The following is a 26307-nucleotide window of genomic DNA, read 5'->3' as shown; positions in this document are numbered from 1 at the left end:
TTGTGACATATTAGAGAACACTTTATTTCTTTCTGTTTCCATAAAGTTGTAGCTCTCAGATGGACAGGCCAAGAATAGTTAAACTAGCTGAGAGTTTATTACAGCAGCAAAATCACCACCTTACTTGGGTAGTGAATGGATTTTTTGCTACAGGTCCATAAAAAAAAATAGGAAAAAAATTAGAAGAAAGGAAAAAAGGAAGATAAAAACAAAGGAAGCAATACTTTCAGAAGGCACAGCACCAGATTTAACAATAATTGCCCTTTCCAGTATAAATCTCTTTGTTTTACTTCTCACAGCAATAGCAATCATTATATTCTGTACAGTATTTTAAAGCAACTTCTGGTAGCTTACATCAAACTTTGATTAGGCAGTTACTCATAATTCTTTTTAAAAAAATGAGGCTTAATTTAATAAATAATTGTATATATACACATGGATACACACCTATTTATATGTGTATATTTAAGAGCTTTCCTCAACAAAGGCCAAAATTAGTTTGAGATCAGAGATATGGCTCAGATGACCTCTTGAGGCTCCTTCCAGCACAGTTCTTCCACAGTTCAGAATGGAAATTCCAGAGCAATCAGGGTAAAAAAATGTGTCATCAACCAAAAGGAAATGCCCAATTTATAACTGGCATGCCACAAACTCAGTTTGTGGAGAGGCCAAGGATCAGCCTGGGTAGTGGGGACACGGAACAGGCAAAGTCCTAATAGAGGTGTTAGAGCCATTACAAAATTTTTGGGATGTCACCAAACTCACTTTCCACCTGTGACCAGGAATGACAGTGAAATCCAGAACCAACGTGAGGATTAACCAGTTATTATTACAAAGTGCTTTGAAGAAAACAGGTGCTGAGTAAAAAAGCTGCGTATTAGTGGGATGACTAATAAAAATGGTTAGTTACAAGGAGCAAGAATCTGAAGCAAGGAGGGTACCACAGAAATCCAAGACATCTGGGGAGGAATATTGGTGTAATAAAATGAAAACAAACCAACCCGTGTTATTTGGCAATCCCACATGCAAACCACTTGAATTTTACACTTCTGGAGCTTATGTCATCATTGAGCTTCCACCTTCCACTCTGAGAAAGCTGCAGTTTAGAGAACTAGTGTTTTAAAGCATATATAAGGTGGCAATGGGGCAGCTATTAAAGAAAAAAAAACTATTCTATTTAGTCAAGTCACTAACTGGGACACTGCTAAATTGTTTTACACCAGAAATGAACACGCCTCTTCCATCATTTATAAGGGATGTAGAACGCCACAAATACTCCTTAAGATTTCAAGAACCTTTGGTATAGTTAGAGACTGCAAGTGTATTGTGTATTAAACAAAGAAACTATCCACGCTTTTAAAAACACCATCCACAGCCCTCCATAAATCTCCAAACCCCTCCCATTAATGGTTACTGTGTGATTAATGCTTGTACTGGGCCATTTTAATTAGTGAAACAATTCAGAGTTCTACCTTAAAAAGCAGCTTTGTGAAACTGCAGTAGTTGCAGAATATTTCACTCCTGGGCTTGATAAAACACTAAATCAGAAACTGCTTTCAAATAACTGCCTGCCACAGCACTTTTAGCCAACTTTTGCACCTGGTGCTGAGAGGAAAAGCCAAGTGAACTTTCACTCACTTGTTGCACGTCAGCTTCAATGCGATGTCTTTCTTCTGTTGTGTTTGGGTTTCTAACTGGAAGAGACAAGTAAGCTAAACTAGCAGCCAATCAATCCCTAAATTCTAAGAATGCAATAAAATTTGATACCAATAAATCTTTTCTTTTAACAGCCAAAAGAGATTAACAAAGGTATTTGAAATTTTATCCTCCTCTGTACTTTCACTAGGACGATTACCTGACAACCCTGTTGAATCAAACAGCATAATTAAAAGAGACACAATTAAGCTTGTATACACAAGGAACAGGATATGCATTTATGCATATCCCTAGTAGGTCCTCCATTATATATTAGCCTTGATGTATTTTTCTTCCTCTTACAATAAAAGTTATTACACCTTTGGACTGTCAAATAAAAATCCAATTGGCTGAGACATGGACCATCAATATAAAATAGCTTTGCCCAGCTTCCCTCTTGCTACAGCCAATCAATTTTTTTCAGCTCTGTCAATAATTTGTTTTATTACTTGAGGAAAATCCACTTTGTCTTCTTTGTACTTTCATCTCACATCAGTAGAGTGATCCATTTTTTTCCCCAATTTGGAATGCTGATGTTGGCACAAGATAATCAAAGACAAAAATGGTAAACAATGTAAAAACACATTCAAGAATAAGAGATGATAAAAAAGTAGTTGCTGAGAATTGTGAGAATGTTTGTCAGTAACAATATCTGCTGAGCATACTGAAGTTGATATACTGGCATCAGGCTGTGTGTCACTACACAAGTGCTCATTATTTGTCTATATATAACATACATGTTTGCTTGTATGTTATGGTGCAGAGACGCCAGCATTCACATCCCCATGTGTATGATACTGTCCACAGAAGAAGCATTTGTCACAAGACTTTCCATGTTACCACGAATTCTTTCCTAAAATGTAGAATCTGTCCCTCCCCTTTCTTCCTCATCTTGTGCTCTCCTTCACACACAGACACCAACAGCCCCATTCCACCTGTTCCATCATTATCCACTTAAGTTCCTCCGGCCTCATCCAAAATTCAATTTGGAAGCAACACATCTGCTGACTCTCACTCCATTTACTACTTCTTGATGACTTCTCTGTCATCAGCACTTAATGTCCTGTAAAGCTACTTCCCAAACTCATTCTCCAGACCAGACCTTCTGCAGGCTCCAATGCACCAGCCACAAACCCCTCTGCCTCTTATTTCAATTTTTCCCATTCTCTTGCTACTGAACATTTTGAGAAAGTGTCATGGGAAGCTCTTCCAAACTCTTTCCACTACAAGGTTTTCATATTCCTTTATCCTACTACTTCAAACAACTCTTTGCTGAATCTCAGGCTTTGCATTCCTTATTCACAACCTGGATTCCACTTTAAGCTCCATAATTTTTCTGCTACAGGAGAGAAAGCAAGCATTCCCACAAGCAGCTCTTAGTTTCTGTTCCTGAACACCTTCTCTTGTCATAAATCTTTGGCCTTTTTCCCAACTCTGACCCACCTCAGTAGTTGCATCACATCCTGCCCACTGAGTTTTCAATTTTTCTTTGCTCTCTGGTACTTTCCCTTACTGTGCACAGATGACCTCAGTCTATCCACTCCCTTAAAGAAACTGTATCTCAATCCAGCCTGTCTCTCCACATCTTTTCAGATTTGTTTCTTTCTCTTCATCTATTAAAAACCATGCACCATGAAGTTTTCATCTAATGCACAGACTTCTAACTCTGTCTTGGATCAGCTCCAAGATGACTTTTCATAAATCCCATCCCTTAAAACTGTTCATTTTTGGGACACTGTGTGCCTCTTCCTAGCCATAAACCTGGGCCTGCAGTATGTCTTTATTTTCTCTGACTTTTCTACTTCTTTTAACACTGTTAACATCTCCTTGGGCCACCACAGAAATTCCTGTTTACCTCCTTTCCTCTAGCATTGCTTTAAGACTTTTGCTTAGGGGAGTTCTCTCTCTGTTGGAAGTTATAACTAAACAGAGAAATCTACATCTGAGCTGGTCACCCAAGGCCTAATTTACAGTCACTAGACAAAAATCACCCTTCTGGGTCCACAATCACCTCACCCTGAAATAAATCACAGAAACCGTAATTGGTTTAGGTTGGAAGGGGTCTTAAAGTTCACCCAGTTCCAACCCCCTGCCATGGGCAGGGAAACCTTTGACCATGCCAGGTTGCTCCAAGCCCTGTCCAACGTGGCCTTGGACACTTCCAGGGATGGGGCAGCCACAGCTTCTCAGGGCAATCTGTGCCAGGGCCTCACCACCCTCACATTTAAATGCCTGAGAGAAGCCAAATAAATAATACCGTACAAGTAACATTTCTCTCTATTGTCACTGATTATTTCTCCAATAAGCAGACTCTGATTCACAGGAATATCAGCTATTGATAACCAGTAATGTACTGAAGTATCTCCTATGCCATGTGCCCACACAGAGGTACAACGCCTTTGCCCAAGATATAACAAAATGGGCAGCCTGGGCATGTAGTGACAGGACAAGAGGGAACGGCTTTAAATGGACAGAGGTGGATTTAGATTAGGTACTGGAAATAAATTATCTACTGTGAGAATGGTGAGGCATTAAAAAGATGACTTTTTGGTGCATTTACCAGAAAAGTCTTAAAACCAAAAAGGGAAGAATCCTCAAATTAAAGTGAAGTTTAATATGCATTTTCTGTGCCTGTATAGCTTTCATGGAATATATGAGTAAAAAAAAATCATTTATACTTTTCAATACAGTCATAGAAAATTCCTAATATATTATTTTACACAATGGAAAGTTTTTCTGCTAACATATGGCAAAATCACAGGTAAAACACAGGGTTAATTTTACTCTCAGTTGTCATCTTTGCCAGGAATGGGTTACAGCCCATACTTGCTTTGCTCCATTTATTTGCAAGTCTGAGATAAAAGACTGTTTGTGCAAGTTTTTGTGTGTAAGTTATTTTCTGTCTACTCAAGGACTGTGCAGCCATCAACACTCCTATCAGGTAGAACTCGTGGCTTGAAGATAAAAGAACACAGAAATAAAAAGCATCGACATCTCCCACAATTAAATAAATACTGATCTAAGGGTTTCTGCTTTTATCGCTGTTTTTCTTGGCCAGTGACACTTACAGACACAAAAGGGCTGCATTTGCCAAAACTAAAGCACTTAAATTTTAAGAAAACAGATTTTGCAGCGCTTCAAGAAGTAAAATAGCTTCTGCCAAGTTTTGCAGTACTTGTTCACTATTTGTATTTCCAAAATAAAATTGTTTTGAATGATGGTAACACCTTTGCCTTCAGCTACTGTTTCCTTTTGCAGAAGAACAGAACTGGAAGATGTTGAAAAAGGTGGAGAACTTTGGTATCAACAGCTGTCTATTAATAACCAAGTACAGTATTAGAAACTCAGGACCTCTGAACACTAGGTGTCAGTGTAAGAAATGGAAAAATATCAAAAACCTGTTGTTTCCAATCAGGTGGATTAGCTAAGAAACCAGGAGCAGCTGTGACCACATTTCCTTGTAACGCCGTAACACTGTTAACAAGCCAATCTTCCTAAAAAATGTTATTCTGAAACTATCATGTTTGCTTGAAATCAGATAAGGTGATCTAAAAATTACAGTGAATTTGCTCTGTTAACCACTCTGAGATGACCTTTAAGGTTTATGAGTTACACTTCAAGACCATGCAGAGTTTTACACTACTATTTCCACCACAGATATCCATAAATCAGTTGTGTCTTTCGCAACTAAAAGTTTACAAGCTGCTTTCTTTTTTTTTTTCCCCTCAGAATCAATGAAAAGCTACATATCTATAACAGGAATACAGCTAGTGCCTGAAGCCACAGAGGTGAGATGTCTCCCACTTCACTTAAGAAGTCCAGATTTTAAATGCATGGCCAGAATTTTAAACAACTATGTTAGGACATGAAGAATCACATGCTTGAAGTGTCCATTTGTCTCTCATGACACAAAATATGATCTGGTGTCATTACATCAGCTTTAGAAAAACATGTTTGTCATATTTGTTTACTTTTATGTTCTACCATTGATAAATTTCTGATTCTTTTCATTTAATATACTAATTTCTGTCAGAATCAGAATACTAGACAAGATGGGTTTTTGTGTGCAGGATGGACTTTACACACATTTTCATATAATATTCTATTTATACCATACAAAGAAGTTAAAGAAAGAATGAAACCCTGAACATCAACTTTCCATTTGGCTTCTGGAGCTTGTAATTTAATTATGGTTCCTCAAAATCATAATCAGAACATTGATTTACCAGAGTTTACTATATTGAGCAATACAAATCTAATGATTACTCTTAAATGTATTAAATTCTTGATTTGTTAGTAAGTAACATCAATAGAAGTAGGCAAAGAGCCTGAACACTGTACTTGTACATTGACTGTGCCTGCTCATCTCAGCTCATCCAAGGCCTCAATAGCTGTTAATCTCTTCTCCTAAAATTCTACACAAAAATTAAATAAAGGATGTATCTGTGTTTTGGAAACATGGGCTGGGTTCAGCTTATCAACTGTTTCATAAGAACCCTAGAAGCCAAGAGTACATATATATTTAAGAATGCCACAGATTCCAAAGCCCCCAGGAGTGAAATTTCGTATCTACTTCATTCCTCAAGCCCAACAGCCTAAACAGGAATTTGATGTGTGAAGGGTGGTAAAAACAACCATGTAAATAAGACATACATTCCTATACATTTACAGTACACATAAATCCATGACATTGTTAATAAAGGCCCAGTCTGATACAGAAACCCAGGAAATACTGGGATTACTGCTGCCTGCACTACCTTCAGTCTTTTTATTTTATGTGTTACGACACAATCTTTAAGCACTGATGACTTTTTGTTTTCCATTTAATCTAGCCTACGCTTCAGATCTTATTCCTCATTATTGAACATGCTGGTACAACTTTGAAGGTATAAATACTCATTTCCTTCTGTTTGTTAATTTAGGGTTTTAATAACAATATCTTAGTCTCTTTCCACTTGTAAGGTCAGTGAAGTTCATCACCACTGGATGATGAGCAGCATCTCTACATGATCAAGAAAAAGCAGCAACCCTGTGTTAGAGCATATGATGACCCTGCACAGAGATCCATGGAAAAAAAAAAATCTGACCAAGTCACTAAGTTCTCAGTCTCAAGAGAAAGCAGAGAGAGAGCCCAGAATCCCTAACTCCTAAATCATCTCCTAAAGTAAATTCTGTGCTTAAGAATAGATCTGAATATGGTGAGCAAGGGGCAGACAATGTTTAAAGTAGAAAACTCAGGACATGTCTTTTCATATAAATTACCATATAAGTCTATCATATAAATCTAAATACTGATCACATTTAAATGCTGCAATGGCACAGTGCACAATTAACTACTTGCTAGATACAAAGCCCCATCTCTCCTTTTCCATCCTTCATGGGAAAATCCAGACAAACTCACAGTGCTGGTACCCAGGGAAATTCTTATACTACAGACTTATTTTCCAGTTTGATTTCTTCCAGGGCAGGTGTGCCACGTGTTTGCTGTAAATATATGCATGTTGTTTATTTGACTCTACAGTAGGAATAGAATGAATAGGGGAAGGATTTCTCCCAGATGGTTTTTGTGAACTCCCTTTATCCCATCCATGTAAACACACAACATGTTCCGGCTCGCCGGGCTGTACATCCACCCTGTGACTTAGTACAAAGTCTGAATGTTTAGTTAGCCAGAAGATTGTTTCCATCCTGTGATTCATTAGGTCCCTATGGTACCCTCGACTTCCTTTATTTTGTACAATCACAAATTATATTAGTTTGTCTTATTTTGATAACCCCTTTAATTAATGTCCTGTACAGGAAACTTTATAACTGTTTTAAAACAGACTCATAAAACAAGAACTTTTCCTGTTGCTGGGGTGGCATAAGTGACAGTTGCACACAACTTTGGGATATCAGTGGGCAATTCCTGCCCATGGAGGAGCTGCTTTCAATTCTTTCCTTCTTAAAAGGAACATCGGAAATGTTACAATTATGTATATAAAGGTTACAAGTTGAACAGTTCCAAAACTGTAGTAAGCAAACCTGGAGCTGTGTGAAGTTACACACGTTAAAGTGACCGATCCAGTTTGTGAACGAATAACAACTGTCATTTAATTTAAAAAACCCAAGAACCTCTACAAGCAAAAAACCTGTAAAGGACCAAGGCAGCTTTATCCTTGCTTCTGTTTAAATTGTCATTTTTCCTACTTGCCTCTCCCACTGTCATAGTCTTTTTCTCTGGAAGGGTTAGTGAAGGTGAGTTTTCCCTTATTCTTTTGTCTTAAACTGCAATAAAAGAATAACAGCTGCAGGAATAAGGCTGGGAAGAGAAGAAAGTACATCATGATCCAGAAAATATACAGCCCTTTGAAAACATAAAATTCACACTGCTTATGCGAAGTAACTGTATTTTGTACCAGTAAACTTAAGCTTGTCTCTGTATTTTCAGCATTCCTTTTCCTAGGAAAAAGTGGCAAATGACGACCCAATCTTTACTAAACTCACTATAAAAAGCAATTTATTCCACAGGATGAATTTACCACATATCTACTCAGGACTCAGGCACACTGCTGAATCTCTGCACCACTCAGGCACACTCTAAGTTTTCTGCCTATGAATTACTTTTGCATTTTAATATAATCTGCATATGCCAGTATAGACTATTCACCTGCTGACCTGTGCTTTGTGTTTTGTTTGAGACCAAAGAACTGATTCTGAATTAAATATTGGGTGTGTAAGAGATAATTTATTTCACAGAGTAAAAATGACAACAAAAAAAATTATCCATGTGTACACTCAAAGTGTTCATTTATGCATAAATATAACTCAGGACCCAAATCATGTTCCTACACAGGGAGCAAGAGTGGAATATTACTAGCTTTAGGTATCAGCACAAGTTGTATGAAATTAAGTAACACAGGAAGATAAAAGTAAATGACAAAAGAAATTCAAACAGATATCATGTACAATATGATTTTGGGCAACTGAAGTTCCTTTAATTTAACACTACTGAATTCTAAAAAAAGGCAACCAAGTGGGTCTGACTTCAGTCATTTGACATCAATTGGAGAGAAGAGAGTCCATCTTCCAGCAGACACACATTGGCTGACAGGGAGCAAACCACAATTCTATTAACATGAATTCTACCACTCATGACCATATCCATAAGGACTTATCACACATTACAAAGAATTACAGCAGATAAAACATTTAAAGGATGCAGTCTGAGGCTGTTGTGATGTGCTGTGGCCCTGCCTCTGAGCAGCCACTCTTTCATGGACAGACAGGTTTACTTACCTGTATTTTTTAGTGTGCATATATGTAATTTACCTATTCCTTTGTGGAACTCTGTCCTACTGCTAAAATATCTTCCATTTTGTAAAAACAAATCTAATCTCTTCCCAAAAGCTATTTGATATCTCTGAAACAAAATGTAAAGGACTGAACTTTAAATCTAGTGCTACACTGAATAACCAAACTCTTGGAAAACAGGTGCCTGCACTACTACCCAGTGTGCCTAGAGAATAAACTGCTGGTACTTCATTCTGATAACAAACCCAGCTCATAGATTGTCAACATAAGGAAAGTAGTTCCTTACCAGCTCTTCTGATTTAATTAGTGCATCACGATCTTATTGCCCATTTGCCTTTGAACGTGAGATCTGAAGCATGAACAAGGAGCTATGGCCCTATCAAGAGAAGATTCTAATAACATTTAGCTTTTAATATTAGTCTAATAATACTACATTTTCTTATGAACCAGCTCAGAATGATAACAATTTTGGAGAGAGCTGGTTAAGGTGAAGAGGGGACTTTTTGTCTTTCATAAATATTATAGAAAACAATTTCCATATTTTTTTATATCTGCGTATGTGCAAGATTTAGGCTATTTTGATGGCAAACCACTAAACGGTAGTTTAATGATGAGCAAAAAGTCTGGTCCATTCCTCTTAATTACAGGTTTGTTTGTTTTTGTTTTTTTTTTTACACAAAGTTTTGAATAATATACATTTGTCCTAAAGGAGGATCTTCAAGTTTCCTTTCTAAGGGTCTGAATAGATATGAAAGAGTTATTGTAGAAGATGATGCTTCTAAACCTTCTTAGTGCAAATGGAGATTGTATCAGATACGATGGAAGAATGAAATAAAAGAGGCCTTATTCCACTTCACATGGTCAATAATTGAACGGTTTGTCCCCTTCTGATTAACATCTTTTTTCAGTCCTTGTTGAACTGTTTTTGTAGGAACAACTTTGCTTGTATTACTTGTGCCTAACCATAAAGAAAATACAGCTTTGATTGGAACCTCTAGTCTTAGCACACATAAAGAAATACAGTTTTAGGGCAACATGAAAGCATCTATAAATTCCTTAAACATTTACCTATAAATGAACACTTAGAACTGTTACCAAATACTATCAGTCAACAGTGAACCTGTTGATTTCAAATTAAAACTTAAATTCATTGTGTTTATCAAATACATTGTGCTTGACCAAAAAATGTACAGAACTTTCTAGTGTAGGGGCTTTATGATTTTCTGTTGCTTAATATACAAAAAACAAAAGGTTTAATCATTACAATATAAGCATAAAAAATTCAAACTCATGACACAAATATGATAGAATTTATCTCTCACCTTTCAAGCCTATCTCCTAGATATTCAAATCCAAGCCAGCTGTCAAAGAATTCATTTCTTAGTCAGCTGAGAATACAAATTCCTTGACAGACACAAACCCATTCAACTCAGAAAGTAATTTTAGGATGAAATGAATCTTCCTCTGGAGATGCTCATTTCCTCCTATACATTGCTATATACTTTTAGTAGAATTTCTCTTTATGCAAAGCAGTGTGCATATTATTCAAAATACACCCCAAAATGGATCATAAGATGTGATGAAAACTCTTAAAGATCTGCTTTCCAGGAATTTGCCTTGTTAGTGCACTCATCTGCTACAGCAACTGGACTTCATGAAGTGCACAGTGGTTTGAAGCAGTGATTGTATAAATCTGCCCAAACCAGACTTTGATTTAATAGAGTTTAGATCAACTCTGAAAATAGGAAGCTGGAACTATAAAGCTGCAAGATATCAAAAGTCAACCAATCAAAGGTAATAGTGCTGGAAACTTATTTTCTAATGCAGAGGCTCAAACCTGGACTTAATCAACAAGAACAAGCTCTTCTTACAAATGCTTACTATGAAAGATGTGTGCAACGTGCCAGCTTTATTGCAGGTATAAAAGTAATTTCTACAGTTTCGCTTTATACCTGTATTATGGATGGAAAAATGGACATGAATTAAACAAGAAATCATTAAATTACATAGTGAGAACTGCGTAGTCCATTAACATGAGCAATATGATAAAATCCAGGTGGTAAGCAATAAATTTACTTCTGCAGTCAGCTTCATTTATAAAAATAGCATTTTTCTAGTACTAGGTAAATACCAGCAAAAACACCTAAAAGTAAAGTGAAAATTTCATGTAACTGCACAGAAGCTCAATAAGGATGTGCAATTGAGGATGACAAATGTGCAAAATTCCCTATCAGAAGCCCGGGGCATGTAAAACGCTACTGATTTAAGAGTTCCGGCATGTGAATGTCAGAGGTCGAAGCAATGAGCTATTAAAGATACTTTCACTTCCTCAGAAATAAAGTGCTGTCTTGGGCTGGGAGGGGAAAGGTTAGAAAAGCTGTTTATCTGCCGCTCCATTCCCATTCTTCCTTCTGTCAGGAAATCCTACAAGCTCCTGCACCCCACGCAGGGTTAACCCTGGGTCACATCCAGCCCCCGAGTAAGTTCCCGGCTTTGATTAAAGTGCAAAGACCACATGGCCACAGGTTGCACTTTCTCAGCTGCAGGGGTTAGTAAAGCCCAGCTCAGCTCAGCTCGGTGGGACAGAACAGCTCAGACCCCAGCACATTACTGCTCAGAGAAGAGCGAAGCCGCAGCCATCGGTTTGCATAAATTACAGGGGTCATTAACAAAGAGAAAATGTTACTTTGTCAGAGCTAAAGCTGGAATAAGAACTACAAATATATGCCCAGGACAGAGTGTTTAACCAGCAGGAAACCTACAGAGAGGGGAGAGACATTGTCCCCTCTGAGGAGCCACGGGGCATGTTCAGGACAGCCCAAGAGGAGTGTAATAAGGAAAGAATCCACAAAGATGCCAGGAGGCTGTGGAGACAGGGATACACTGTTGGGCTGCAGAGGTATGAGCAGAAAGAAACTGCCTGGAGCTGGAAGGGATGCCAAGGCATTTGCTGAGATGCAGGAAACTACTGAATGGCTGCTGGATGAGGTGCAAAGCTGAAGGAAAACACCTGCTGCAGGCATACAGTGGGCAAAGGGAAGTCTGATTTTAGTATATTTCTATTAAAAAACATAAATGTCTTATATGCAAGAATATGTAGAAATATATATAAAATGCATTTTTATACACACATAAATATTTATCATATGTGCTGTATCCTGTTCTGAATTTCATCATTTTGCAGAAGTTTTTAGCTCTAGTTAATGTAGTACCAGAACCTACCTTGAAATTTAAAAAGCCTTGTCATTTCTAAAAGAGCTCATTACAAAGATGAGGTGTAGGATCTTGCAGCTCAAAGCTCTAGCTGATCCAAGGACTCACCAGATGTAAATAAATATTAGTTATCATATGTATTAGTATAATCTATATATGTTAGCTCCATATAATGTCCATTCCCACACATGCTGATAATTTTATTCAAATCACAGAATCGTTAAGGTTGGAAAAGACCTCTGAGATTATCAAGTCCAACCATTAACCCAGCACTGCCAAGACCACTAAACCCTGTCCCTCAGTGCCCCATCTACACGTCTTTTAATGGCTATAATAAGAAAACCACATTTTTTTATGAAGCCACAGGTGGCATGTCAGATTGTACACAGGTATAGTCATTTGTCAGATGGAAAATTCATGCCATGGTATAAAATGTCATGACTTATTTCTTAAAAGGAGCTGTTGAACTTTAATAGAAAAGAGAGGTTCAAATTTAGAATTGTTTCTGACAGATGTGATTCAAAACAACCTCATTTATATAACACTTTCATTGGCTTTCAATATATTAAAATATTCCATATTTTGGCGGGTTTTTTTGACAGAAATCAAAACATCTCATGGAAGGAATATTAAGATGTAAATGCTAAGTAAATAATGCATTAACACAAATAATAGAACATAAATTAAAAAAAAAAAGACAGGAAGGCAGTCTTTAGAAGAATAGTCAGTTCTTCTAACAATTTAAATTTTTTTTAACAAAAAAAAAACATCAGCTTTCTTCCCAGGGTTAGGTGGGATTGCATATCTGGTTCTACAGATAACTGAGACCAGAGCATCACCCTTGGATTCTGTATTTCATTTGTTCCTAAACCCTGGGCAATCTATTATTAGTCATTAGATCACAAAAATATCATGTGGATTGAAGGAGTTTTAGAGTGCAGGCTATTCTGCCAGTTATGTTCTTACCAAATTTATCAGCTGAGTGTGGACAATGTCTTCCACCAGAATTGCAGTTTCATGGAGTGGCCTGCGAGCATCTCCCAGGGAAAACCTGAAACAGAGGTTTATTGCAAGGTTATGGAAATTATTTAAAGAGAAAAGAAGTACTGGTCTCCTGAAAGATAAAGAAGAAAATATGAATAATAACAATAAGGTTAATACACCTGTATGCATGGAAAAGGATCACTCAGCCTGATGAAAGAATTATAAACCAAAGTCATATGATCAGTGGAACAAAAGTGCTTCAAGGATGTACACTAAAGCACGTGTGGAGACAAACTGAAAGATTGAGGAAACAGAGGAAAATCCAGTTGGCAGGAACATTTGTGTACATCCCTCACCAATAATCAACACTGGTAAACTTGTAGCAATGGATGAGAAGACTGAAGTACTCCACTTTTTCTGCCTCAGTCTTCACTGACTACCTCTCTTCACACACTGCTCTGAATGATCTTTAATGTCCTTTCCAACCCAACACATTCTATATTTCTATGAGAAAAGAGCAGGCAAAGTTAGTACAGCATGTGCAGTACTAACTCTGCATTTGCAGCCCCCTTTGTCTACAAAATTACCAAATAAGTATTTGAAAAGGTAAAATGTCAACAGCTTTTTTATCCCACATCTAAATGCTGGTGCTGAGATGTGGAAGAAACAAATCAAGGGTAAACATTTTTATACATAACAATGTATGTGAGCTCCTAAAGGCTACTCTGCAATATGAAATGACAGGAGGTCATAAAGAGATTATAGTGTTCATATAATATCACAAACAAAAGGCAAGGTGAGGCGAGCAAGGAGAATAAAATGAGAAATTGTGACAATGGACTTTGGAAGGCAATTTTTCCTCTTCCTACTGTTCTTATACTTCTTCTGCTATTTCTTGTTCTCTAGGAAACACCAGTCTTACATCATTCTAGAGAACAACAACTCCTATGCTGTTTAGTATTTCCTCAGAACATTTCTGAGAATAAAACATTTTCTCTCCTCCTAAAGTTGAGTTTTTAAAATACAAAAGCTTGCATAGTAAAATACATTCATTGTAAATTAAATAGCACAAGCCAACAATAACACTACTGACTCTTATAAAAAGAGTGACATTTTATTTCCAAGCAAGACTCAAATGTTTATAGGTGACTGAATATATCAATTATTTCCTCACAAAAGTATTAGTCTACCTTGCAATACAGTAAAACATTATTTTATCTATGAACAAGTAAAGAGCTTTATAATAGGGTTCTTTTCCTTTATCTAATAATGAAATTATTTCCAGTGTTCTGCAAACAGCATTCCAAATTCTAATAAATAAATATATAAATGTCAGCCTGATACAAGTAAGAGCACAACAAGAGCTACTCAGGGAAAATCTGAGCATAATCCACTGTGCAACACTGGCCATAGCATGAGGAAATTACACTCTGTATTTGTCCCTTATCATAGTCTCTTGTTGGGACTGTCAGCATCTTAGAGACACAGTTGTGTTTTATAGCATGTTGTACATTTCTAAAATGAGCACAACTCAAATAATTTTTTCTCCATTATGCAGGGCTGCACATATACATGGATTAGAATGTCAGGCACTTCCTAGGACTATAAGGACAGCACAGCAACCCATCCAGAGACTATTAAATAGAAATTTACCTTATAAACTGCAAATACATGGAAATTATATAGGAAATACATACAAATAGAAATATAAATATTTATTATCATAGTACATTGGAAGATTAAACAGTATTTAAGCCATCACAGACTCAAAAAAAGTGCTCATACAGGATAAAGCTCGTTTTTATTTTTTCTTTTTTTTAACATGAAAATGACAATTAATAGCTGTTTTTAATCACACAGGGTATATAAAACCAAACAGAAGAGTTATCACAAACATAATATACTGTTAATTCTTAACTGCTGGTCTTCTATCTTTAAAGGTAATTGTTATTTCTTTTTAAGGCTTCAAATACAAAATAAATCTGCTATGCAAGACAGTAGTAAAAACCTGGTGTCCCACATAATTGGCTTAGACATACATTTCTCACATTTACAAATGTACAAATTAAAGGGCTTGGGGTTCCTTTTCCGAAGACAACAAAGTGGAAGAAGAAAAATCTATTTCTGAGGCAGGATGCTGCCTCTACATTGAGCTGCCTTCCTCATCTGCATTCAGAAATCTCTCTTACAAGCAATTCACAGTTCCCCAAACGACAGGAGGGGCAGAGGAGTTGCTATCATGATGCAGCACATTGATCCAGAAGGAGACAAACATAAAATCTTTTTTGGTCTATTTTGATGGACCACTCAGGATAAGGAGCAATGGCTTCAAACTGAAAGAGGATAGATTTAGAAAGGTACCAAAAGGAAATTCTTCCCTGTGAGGGTGGTGAGACACTGGCACAGGTTGCCCAGAGAAGCTGTGGCTGCCCCATCCCTGGAAGTGCCCAAGGCCAGGCTGGACAGGGCTTGGAGCAACCTGGGATAGTGGAAGGTGTCCCTGCCCATGGCAGGGGCTTGGAACAAGATGATCTTTAAAGTCCTTTCCAACCCAAACCATCCTGGGACTCTGTGATAGACAGAGTTGATGCTGAGACATGAAGAAAGGTTAATGTCAACTGCACTTCTTGATTTAATAGAAAATCAAGTTCCAGATGCACCTACTTTCTTCCTCCGTCACTTCCATCCTTTCTACCTTCCAAAGCTATTTCTATCTCAGTTTGCCTTCACTGTTTTCCCACGTAACTTCTGCCAGCTTCTTTCCCACACACAGAAAACTAGATACTGGCATGGTGGTTTCAGCAAAAAGTAAAAACCACCACACCCACCCACAGCCGCTTCCTTTTCCTTTGCAATGGATCCAGGATTTTCAGACACTAAAATAAAGTAAAGCTTCTTTATTCGTTAATTGTATTTGTATAGCATTTGATATGTTTCTTGATTCTAACATGCTTTTAGCATAACATTCTTTAAGATACCAAACACAGCCTTTTTTTACATCTTTCTGCTACCAGAGGTAATATTTAGAAATGTACAAGTAGCTTATTACTTTAACTCTTTCATTTTTTTCCTCCACTTTTGCATTGTACCTCTTCACAGCAGAATAAACACTAAACTACGAGTCAGATGGCTCAGATTTTCCCAAGTGGCCGAATACAAAGTAGTTTAAGAACTAAAAGAAAACACTTTAAAAAAAAGGCCCCCAAATTTGGTGCCCTTGCTTCTGGGAAGTGAAGCTGAACTTGATGCTTTAATATAAGTTATGAATTTCATTTCACATGTGCTTTGCTTTTATGGTTCATGAGAGTCTTTTAAAGAACCTTCTATTCACTAGATTATTAATAAGTCTTCCTATGAAACTCATAAAAATTCTGTTGAAAATAAAAAAAATAACTCTTTCTCTACAGGTAAATACCAAATAGGAAATATATCATAATACAACATTAGCAGGGCATCAAAGCAGTAAAGTATTATGGAAGACAGTCCTGGTAAGAGAAGCATCAACCCATTAGACACGTCCTACAATAACAAAGCCTTCTTAGAAGATCCTATTTCAAAGGTTTGTCTGTTTTAAGGAAACATTTTAACAAGGGGGGGATCAACTTACGCAGATTTTCACAGGAGGATTAAAATAGTAGCATGGAGAAAGAAAAGACTGCTGCAGCGCTTTTATTGTTTACTTTTAGCTTCTATTTCTAATTTATTTAAGTTCCTGTAATGATGTTTCCAGGCTCTTCAAAAGGGTAAATGTCCAAGCCACTAAGTGCCTACATGAAGTATCATGGTACTATGTGTAAACACACGCTCATACTTGGCACATGCTAAGGTCCCGCTCCTGCTCCTGGTGCAGGGACTGACATTTATAAGAATTTCAAAATGGGCAGCTACAGAAAGAGATAAAGCACTTTTTGCTATATTTTCAGGGGTTTAAGTGCCTCAGAAAGGTATTGGGGCAGGCAAGGCACAGGCTTGGTTCAAATCCCCTGATGCAGAGCTGTCCAGGTGGCCAGACCACCAGGAGAGTAGACTGTGGAGACAGAGAGCTGCTGCAACCTCCCGTCCTCCACAGCCTTGAAAAGCTGTCCTGGCCAGAAAGGAACTATAACCAGGGTGGCTGGGAGTGCACTGAGCTAGAATAAACAGTTTCCCTCATTGGGGTTTCTACTGAGTTCACACCATAACAAGGCTACCCCAACGCATTCAGAATTTACCACCTCAAATAAATGTGATGACTCCAGCCTAGGGAAAGTGTAAAAGTAGCCAGGTAGTCTGGTGGGAAATATGTGCTGGTTTTTTTGGGGGTTTTTTTGTTTTTGGTTTTTTTTTTTTTTCCCCTCTTCTAGAAATCCCTAAAAACTCTCCTTTTCTGTTTCTACATAAAGAATGAGCATGTGCCCAGGTGGGCAAGAAGGCCAATGGCACTTGGCTTCTGTCAGCAGCAGTGTGGCCAGCAGGACCAGAGCAGTGATTGTCCCTGTGGTGGACACAGGTGAAGCCACACCTCGAGGGCTGTGTCCGGTTCTGAACCCTCATAACAAGACAGACATTGAGGGGCTAGAACATGTCCAGAGAAAGACAAAGGAGTTGGGGAAGGGTCTGGAGCAGAGGTCTGATGAGGAGCAGCTGAGGGAGCTGGAGGGGTTCAGCCTGGGAAAAAGGAGGCTCAGGGGGGATCTTCTCGCCCTCTACAACTCCCTGACAGGAGGGTGCAGACAGGTGAGAGTCAGTCTGTTCCCCAGGTAACAAGGGACAGCATGTGAGGAAATGGCCTCGACTTGTGTTAGGGGAGATTTAGATGGGCTATTCTAATAATTTTCTTCACAGAAATGTTGGTCAGGCACTGGAACACGCTGCTCATGGCAGTGATGGAGTCACCAAAACTGGAGAGATATAAAAGATTTGTAGGAGTGGGTTCTGAGGGACATGGTTTAGCAACTGACCTGGCAGAGCTGGGTTAATTTTTGGACTCATTGATGCTAGAGGGTCTTCTCCAAGCTGAATAAATCCATGATTCCATGATCCAAATTGCCATAAGGCAAGCAAATACTTCTGTCCTCAACACAGAGGTATTAACTTGCTCCTGCCTACAACCAGACTGGGACAGTGGATCACAGGGATCCATGTGCCTGCCATGCCACAGTGACCTGAGAGGGTGCACACTGTGTATGTGGCAGTGTAGCCCATGACCTGGATGAGAGGTTTGGGATCCACATAACACTCTGGACATAAATCTGTGCTGCATATTGGAGAGAACAGAGGGTTTGTGAGCTGGCTACTGGAGGGACCAGGAAGTCCACAGCAGCTGCTGGGGAGACTGTGGGGTTTGCTTGTGAGACCCACTTGCTCGGTGTGTCTCTGCAGGTGAGGAATGAGCCCTCCAGCACAATGACTGAGCTTGAGACTACTGGATTTAGCAATGACCAAGATGTGAGTGCTCATCTTGTAGAGAACCAGCTGATTCACTGTTACCAAACCTAAAACCAGGCAAGGATCCCACAAAATCACATAGGACAAAACAGCTACCAGATACATTTGGACTGGGTAATATGTGGGCTCACGTCTCCTCAGCACTGTAAGAACACACAGCAAATTTCTTTTCTGTCAGCTGTTTGGCGGGAATACACTTGGAATATGCAGTGTATTAATTCTCACAGATGTTTCCATATTATAAGGAAGCATGCTCTGAAATATATGAAATACTGGAAACCTGACAGCCAGTTCATGACAAAGAAAATCAGTTTTACAGTACTGGGCACAAAAACGTCCAGGAAACTTCCAGCAATTTGAACACCTGAAGGATAAGAACTGCAAATGACTGCAAAACAGGAAAAAGAAGCTTTGGAAAATCAGTAATGCAGTATCTTGAAGTAATTCACTTTCATACCAGAGGATGCCAACTGCAAAGACAAAGTTAAAAATGTGGAGATCAGGTCCCTTAGATGACAGAAAATTAGGAGACTGCTCTGATGAGCATGAGAATGAGCCTGTCATTGCAACAGACAACCAAGAGAAAATAGCATAAGGATAATACCTCTTTCAAAGTCTCAAAAGCTAAAGATAACTCCTCTCTCTGTTTTGTTCTGGTTTTTTGGGTTTTTTTTTTTTTTTTTTTTGCCATGGCTGCTGCTGAACAAATTAGGCAGAAGTAGAGACTGAAAGGAAAGAGATTGACTGGTGCCAAACCAGAAAATTGATCAGACACGCACAGGAGGACACACTGTATGGAGAGCGGAAGAGGAAAGAACAAAGTCTAGGAGGAAGAAACTTCCCTGAGTAAAAGGATAATTTCAATAGGGGGAAAAGAGACAAATAACAAAGTCTCAAAATAATTTCCATTTTACGTTAAGATACGTTATATCAGAGAGAAAGAGGTGAGGTTGCTGTTTTGTAGACTTCCTCCTAATATTGTCTGTAAACTTACTGAGGCATTAATTTAAAAAATAAAGAATCTTGCTTGCTACATTGCCTAAGCTAAAGAAAAAAGGGAACAATCTAAAGCACTGAGTTATGCTAACTAACCAGCAATGTCTACAGCACTAGCTGAAAAAGCACTGGAGTTTATATTGCTATTTATATGCTTGTTTGCTCATCAGGTAACTTCCACCAAAACCCTTTTAGAAAGAAAAGGCAATAATTCCAACGGAGTTCATAGCTGATATATTTATCTGCTTGGATTAATGAAATCAAATATGCAGAGGTTTCACACAACATGCTGAGCAAGGTTCTTTACCGGGATTTAGTGCAAGTATGATATGTAGACTCAAACATCTCACTACCCTGATGATGTGAACAGCAGTTCCCCACTTTCCTACTTCTACAAAGACTAGAGATGCTACAGGAAGTTACAAAAACTAATTATCACCTATTTATGCAGCAAGTGAAGACATCTTACTGACTTATTTAAATGCTATAATATTAATTCAAATAATTTGATTACTAAATTATTGAATCTTTACTACAAGAAATTCAGCTAAAGGAAAACACTTCTCCTCAAAAGTGTATGGCAATGAGAAAGGCAAGTACTGGAAGAACCTGAAATGTCAGATACAAAATGGGGCTTTTTCACTCTAAAATTAAGCTGTGGTGATGTCTGCAAATATTGGAAAAGCATAAACAACAAAAAGAGAAACATTACATAATACCATTTAATTATTCAAAAGTACATAGTGACACGTAAAGGGATAAAATTTAGAACAGGAACATTTAGAACAAATTAGAAGGAAAACATCTGAAAACAAGAATTAAAACCCTTTGTAACCATCAAAGAAGGAAGAGAATCTTCACTGCGGGAGACACAAAAAACTAAGCTTAGCCAAGAACTGGGGAGGGGTCTTGTGATGCTAAACAAGTACACAAAGGAAATCTTGATTATGTAAATAAAAATAATTTAAAAAGAGATATAACCCCATTCTATTATGATACATCACTTGCAACTCTGTGTTTGGAGTCTGAAATAAACTTCATTGATGCCTATAATAATTAAAACTCTGAAACCAATAAAAGACTACATGATGAATAATTATTTTGAGCTTATTGAAAACTTTATAATGCCTTCTTAATGGTTCCCTGCAGATAGTTCTTGATTACCAGGGTGGAAAGCACCATCCAAATGAATCATTGTTCCCCTGAGTTAAGACCTAAACAAGGCAAGACCTTTGTTAGAGCAACTTTGTTTACCTGAAAATGGAAGTAGTTTGTTGACACCCTGAGTTTTTAAATGGTGGGGTCTGCCAGGCAGCAGGATTAACAATGCCTAACATCCTGCCAAATGAAAAGTCCAATTCTTCTCACAAAAAGACAAACCCTGCCCTCAGTGACGCCACCATAAATCAAGAATAACACAAAATCCTCAGGGATATTTTTCAGAGATGCTGAAGTCTCCCAGCTCCACGGGAGGTCATTCTATTTTGACTCAACAAAGTGTTTTAAGCATGAACCTCCTGAATCATATTCTTAGGCTGATTTTGAATGCTTAAATAACTTGCAGAAACAAAATAATATCCTACATTTTCCCTTTAGAAAGGGCAACTTTTGTTAATGTTCCCTTACATGCACTATAAAGTAGGCAGGAAGAAACGAATATCCAATTTTTTCATTAATAAACTCATCTTCATGACTGCAAAATCACACTCTTGCAGGCCAGAAGAGGGGAAAAAAGGGGAAATAAAGAAGACACCACTTCATCACTTATACTCCATGAATCACAGACCAGCTGAGGTTGGACGTGTGGAGACACCCAGTTCAATTCCCCCACTCAAATAATTTTCTCAGGGCTGCATCTACTCGAGTTTTGACCTTCTCCAGTGATGGATACTCCACAACCTCTCTGCACAAGGTTCCCACATCCTTGGCCACATTAAAGAATTGTTTTCTTTATTTTTAACTGGAATCTCCTGTATTTCATTCTGTGCTCAGTGGCTCCCATCCAGTCACTGGCCACCACTGAAGGAAGCCTGGCTTTGTCTGCTTTGCTCCCTCCCATCAGGAATTTATAGACATTGATAAGATTTCCCAGATCCTTCTCTTCTCCAGGATGAACTGACCCAGGCCTTTCAAGCCTCTCTTGTATGAGATGCTCCAGTCCCTTAAGCATCTGAGTGGCCCCTCGCTGGACCTGTTCCAGTATTTCCATGTCTCTCTTGTACTAAGAAGTCCAGCAGTGGCCCCAGAGATCCAGATGGGTCTGCCCAGTGCAGAAGGGAAGGATCACATCCCTCACTTGCCTCAAGCAGCCCAGGGTGCTGTCCAAGAGCACACTGCTGCCACCTGACCACCTTCACTGCTGCCTCTAGCCTGTTCAGGTGCCTGAGGTTATTCCTCTCTTGGGGCATTACTTAGGATTCCCCTTTATGGCACTTCAGGAGGCTCCTGTTGGCACATTTCTCCAGCCTGGTGAGAATGACAGCACCATGACAGGCTCCATCAGTCACTCCTAGTTTTGTATCCTCATCAGACTGCTGTGGGTGCACTCCTGTCCCATCACCCAGGTCAATAATGAAGACATTACAAAGTGCTGAGCCCAGGATCAACCCCTGGGATCATCAGAAGCAACAGCCCTCCAGAGGGACTTCACACTGCCAGTAACAACCCTATGAACACAGCCCTCTGTCCATCCCTTCATCTATTTCATCAGCTTGCACAAGAGGATGTTACAGGAGAGAGGGGCAAAAGCCTTGCTAGGTAAAGGCAAACAGCACTCCCTGCTCACCCCTCATGCACTGCACTGCTATTTCATCAGAGAAGGCTGTCGGGTTGGTCACAGATGATTTCCCCTTCATAAATCTGACAACTCTAAATCACTTTTGAATCCTTAACAGGCTCAGAAATGATTTCTAGGATGACCTGCCCAGGGGTCAATGCCAGGATGACTGGTCTGTTGTTTCCCAGATCCTCCTTCTTCTTCATTTTGGGGACAGAAATGGAATTTTCTTCCTTCCACACCTCAGGAATTAACTTCCCCCAGTTGCTGTGACTTCCCTTCACAAGCAATATCATACATAAAATCAAGGCAGAATCCTGTATATTATGCCATTTGAAGAGCAAATATGTAAATTAAAGTCTGATTTCAATCAGAAAGTGCAGAAAGATTATCTGTACTTAAACTTTTATGACTACTGTTAAGACATGAAAAATGATGTTGTGTATATAAAAACTCAACTAAGAAGATACATTTGAGTAAAAGGTTTTTAAGTACTTTTTCCTTCCCCGTGGTCAATATGCAAAATGTTGCCAATTTTGATGCAAGATGCTGTAGAGGTCTACTTTCAACAGACTATTTATAGGTGACTATGTTTCAGAGTGAATATGGATAAATTCCATCCAAGCCTAATTTTCTAAGTTTTGCTAAAAGCTCTGCAGAATAATCTTTCTACATATGGTCTTCACTGAACTCACTTGGTTACTCTTTGTAAACTGTGGGATGTACAATACCCACTGGCTGAGGAGCAGTGTGATATTGTAAAATAAGTAAATGCTTGAATTTGGACAATCACATCACATAGGTATTTTTAGAAGTCCTGTTATTAATAAAAACAATACATTTCACCCTCTGGGGTTTTTTTCTCTTATATTATAAATAAATACTTATATTATAAATAAATACTTTCTAACTGTTGAAAACCTGCAGATTTGTCCCAGTGCAAAACTGTGGCAAGACCCCTTTTCAGTACCATTGTGTACTCATCAATATACATAAAACTCCAACAGTTAAGTGTCTTAAATTAATTTTACAAATCCTTATGACTGGCCAAGGGAAAAGATATAATTTATTACAGTTGTATAACATAGTATGTTCCATTTGCTCACTCACAAAGGGTTTCAGATTTTCAGGAAACAAACGAGACAACTGCCTTTCTCAACCAAGCAGACTGGACTATGATCAGTCACTTCTGCTCTAGGAAAAAGTTCATCTCAACAAAATACCCAAACACAACTGGAATTTAACAAAGCCAAGGGAGATGAATTCCCAGCCTGCTCTCAAGAGGACAGGGCAAAAAAGTGATGAGGAGAGCAGGAAGTCAAAACACAATTTCACTGTATATATATATTATAAGTGTTAACCAAATGTGGAAACCTCTTGCTATTTTAAATCTAGATTAAAACCACAAGACAATTTAAAGTAATCCACAAAATACAAAACACAAATGGGGATTAATGTTTTATGTTAATTTTTAGAGAAATAATATTATTCTTTTTTATATTCTCCAAAACATCAAGGCCATTTTTCATTGTTTTAAAAATTCATGTCATGATTTTATGAATGAGATGTGTGGGTGTTGAATGACGATAATTATATCCAATTCTCAAACAACACACTTCCTTATCAGATGGTAACATGTTTTATAACATCAGTTTTCATATTTTACTACCCTTCCTGAAGTCAGTGCCTGGAGAAGGGAAGCAACTTGTCCACCGTGGTCGAGGTCAGAAAACGCAAGTTTTCCCCCTGGGCCTCCCATTGCCAGGGGGGTAACAAGTGCTCTACTGACACATCAGGCTTTGCAAATTAAGAGGTATTTTAATAGTAAATTAGCAAATTAAATTTAATTTTAATAGTAAAACAAAATGCTATGAGAAGTCCACCCATGTATATATGGAGCCTGTATTTTCATTATTCACCTTTGCAGTACTTGTGTGAGAGAACTGTTGCAGTACTCACTGTAAGAGTGAGGAGAAATAGAAAAGTGTGTCAAAAAACATAACCTATCTCAAAAATACAGAACTGTCTGAGACCAAAAGAGGTTTAAAAATATCGGCATGTCTCATGAACACTGTAAAACCCAACAATGGTATTAATAGTCAGAATATTCTACACCTACATTTTAAAAATATATAAATAACAAAACCACTTCAAAATACTTAGTACAACTTCTGGATCAACAGTATTCAGAGATCCTAGATTGAAAATCTGCGCTCTGAATCACAGATAACAAGTTTGGGGCAGAGCCTTCTACAGCTATGAAGCACCACAAGCCCCCAGTTACCAAAAATCAAACCCACTGTGAGCTGTTATAGGGGTTACTCTGTGTTATGAGTGAACCTGTGACTCAAAAACAGAAACTAATTCCCCAGAAACTATTAGGCACAGGTAAAACACATCCACTAAGAAGAAAAGAGACACAAAAATTAAAATATAGAACAATTCTTTCAAATAGTTGTGTTTTATTTAGGTTTAACTTCAGGAATTTAGGTTCAACTTTAGGAAGTACTGAACAAACCAATACTCTTACTTTTCTGAGAGCAAAATTTTACCATAAGATAAATCAATTTTACTTGATAGCATAGGACAATACTTTAAAAATGTATTTTATTTCAGAAATCAAACTATGCAACCTTCTCCCTAGAGTAAGAAACTGGAAGTTCTCTGATAAAATCTTTTCTGGAAAGTCAGGGCAATTTCATATCAATGGTGTGCTCTTTTTCCTGCTTTCAAATGGATTACTTAGATGTTTTAAAATGTTATAACCCACAATAATCTGTTCCAGGCACCAACGAAAAGGAAGAAAAAAATTACAGAAGTCAAGATGTCGCCTGGAAGCACTTTATGGCAAACATTATAAAGATAACACAGAGCAGAGAAGCTCTGGCTCAATCCATTATAAATACCCCATTCTTCTTAAAATCACAAAAATGTATTTATAGTAAAGAACTCCTACAGGCTTTTTCCTCCAAAGACTTCATTTAAGCACAATTTGGCAGAATTTTTGGAACAAGAAAAGAAGAGATTTATAAAATATTGATGTTTTACAGTCACCCTTGTCTCGATCTACTTGCTACAAAAACAAATGCAAGGACTTTGGAAGATGACCACATCCGTGTCTACTAATTACACTTTACTTTTTATTTTGTACAAAATGAGCTGTCTAGCAGCTAGACTGAGAAGACACTAAATCATCACTTAGACAACTAATGTCTCATTAAAAATCACAAGCTATTGTTCTCATTTTGTTACCAGCACAATATATTTTTAAAATAAATACATGTTCTATTAACCAAAAAAAAAACCAAAACCAAAAAACCCACCACCCACAAAAAAAAACCAAAAAAACCCCCCAAAAAAGAAAACCAAAATACAAACCCAAATGGGCATACTGACAAAAGATAATCCTGTACACACAATGTACAGATACAACCTTTTTTCCCCTATGTCCAAAGGATGTTTGTCCTCTCTGCTTTCACCCCAGGTCCCCCCCATGGCTTCAAGAAAGGGACAAACACAGACACAATAGGCTGCACTGACTGCCCTATTTTGCACTAATATTATTATTAAATAATCACTTTGAGTTCAGGGATGAACAAAAGGAAATAAGAAACAACTTTCCTGAGCTTCTCAAAAAAAATTGTTTTCTTTTTTTTAATGAAAAGTGGCTCAGTGGAAAGCAGGAAGGGGAAGATGACAATATATGGGCTTTAGAAATATTTTTGGATAAGCAAATTAGAACTGTAGTGAGAGCACTTCACAATCAACACTAAAAAATTTCATGCTCAAATATATGAAAAGCAGCATTTTGTTTACAAAGTAAAGAAGTAAACCTGAAAGTACCAATTATTAACTGTTTAATAATAATACATTTAATTTAATACATTATTTAATACTTTTAATTTAATACATTTAATAATAAT

At 37.8% G+C, this 26307-nt stretch overlaps 1 protein-coding gene across 4 annotated transcripts in view; it reads right to left on the bottom strand.

The window, feature by feature from the left end:
* The window catches only part of SUPT3H (SPT3 homolog, SAGA and STAGA complex component), a 256384-nt gene that overhangs the window by 115506 nt on the left and 114571 nt on the right, over positions 1–26307 (bottom strand). For all 4 annotated transcript variants that reach the window (XM_041480946.1, XM_041480945.1, XM_041480947.1 and 1 more), the window contains exon 3: positions 13168–13252. In XM_041480946.1, the coding sequence (XP_041336880.1) occupies positions 13168–13252 (85 nt within the window). The remainder of the gene's footprint in view (positions 1–13167; positions 13253–26307) is intronic.

This window comes from Pyrgilauda ruficollis, unplaced genomic scaffold, assembly GCF_017590135.1.
Source record: "Pyrgilauda ruficollis isolate IOZ18807 unplaced genomic scaffold, ASM1759013v1 scaffold54, whole genome shotgun sequence".
NCBI classification, from domain to species: Eukaryota; Metazoa; Chordata; class Aves; order Passeriformes; family Passeridae; genus Pyrgilauda; species Pyrgilauda ruficollis.
The sequence above is the reverse complement of the archived record's forward strand: the minus strand, read 5'-3'. Positions and strand labels throughout refer to the sequence as shown.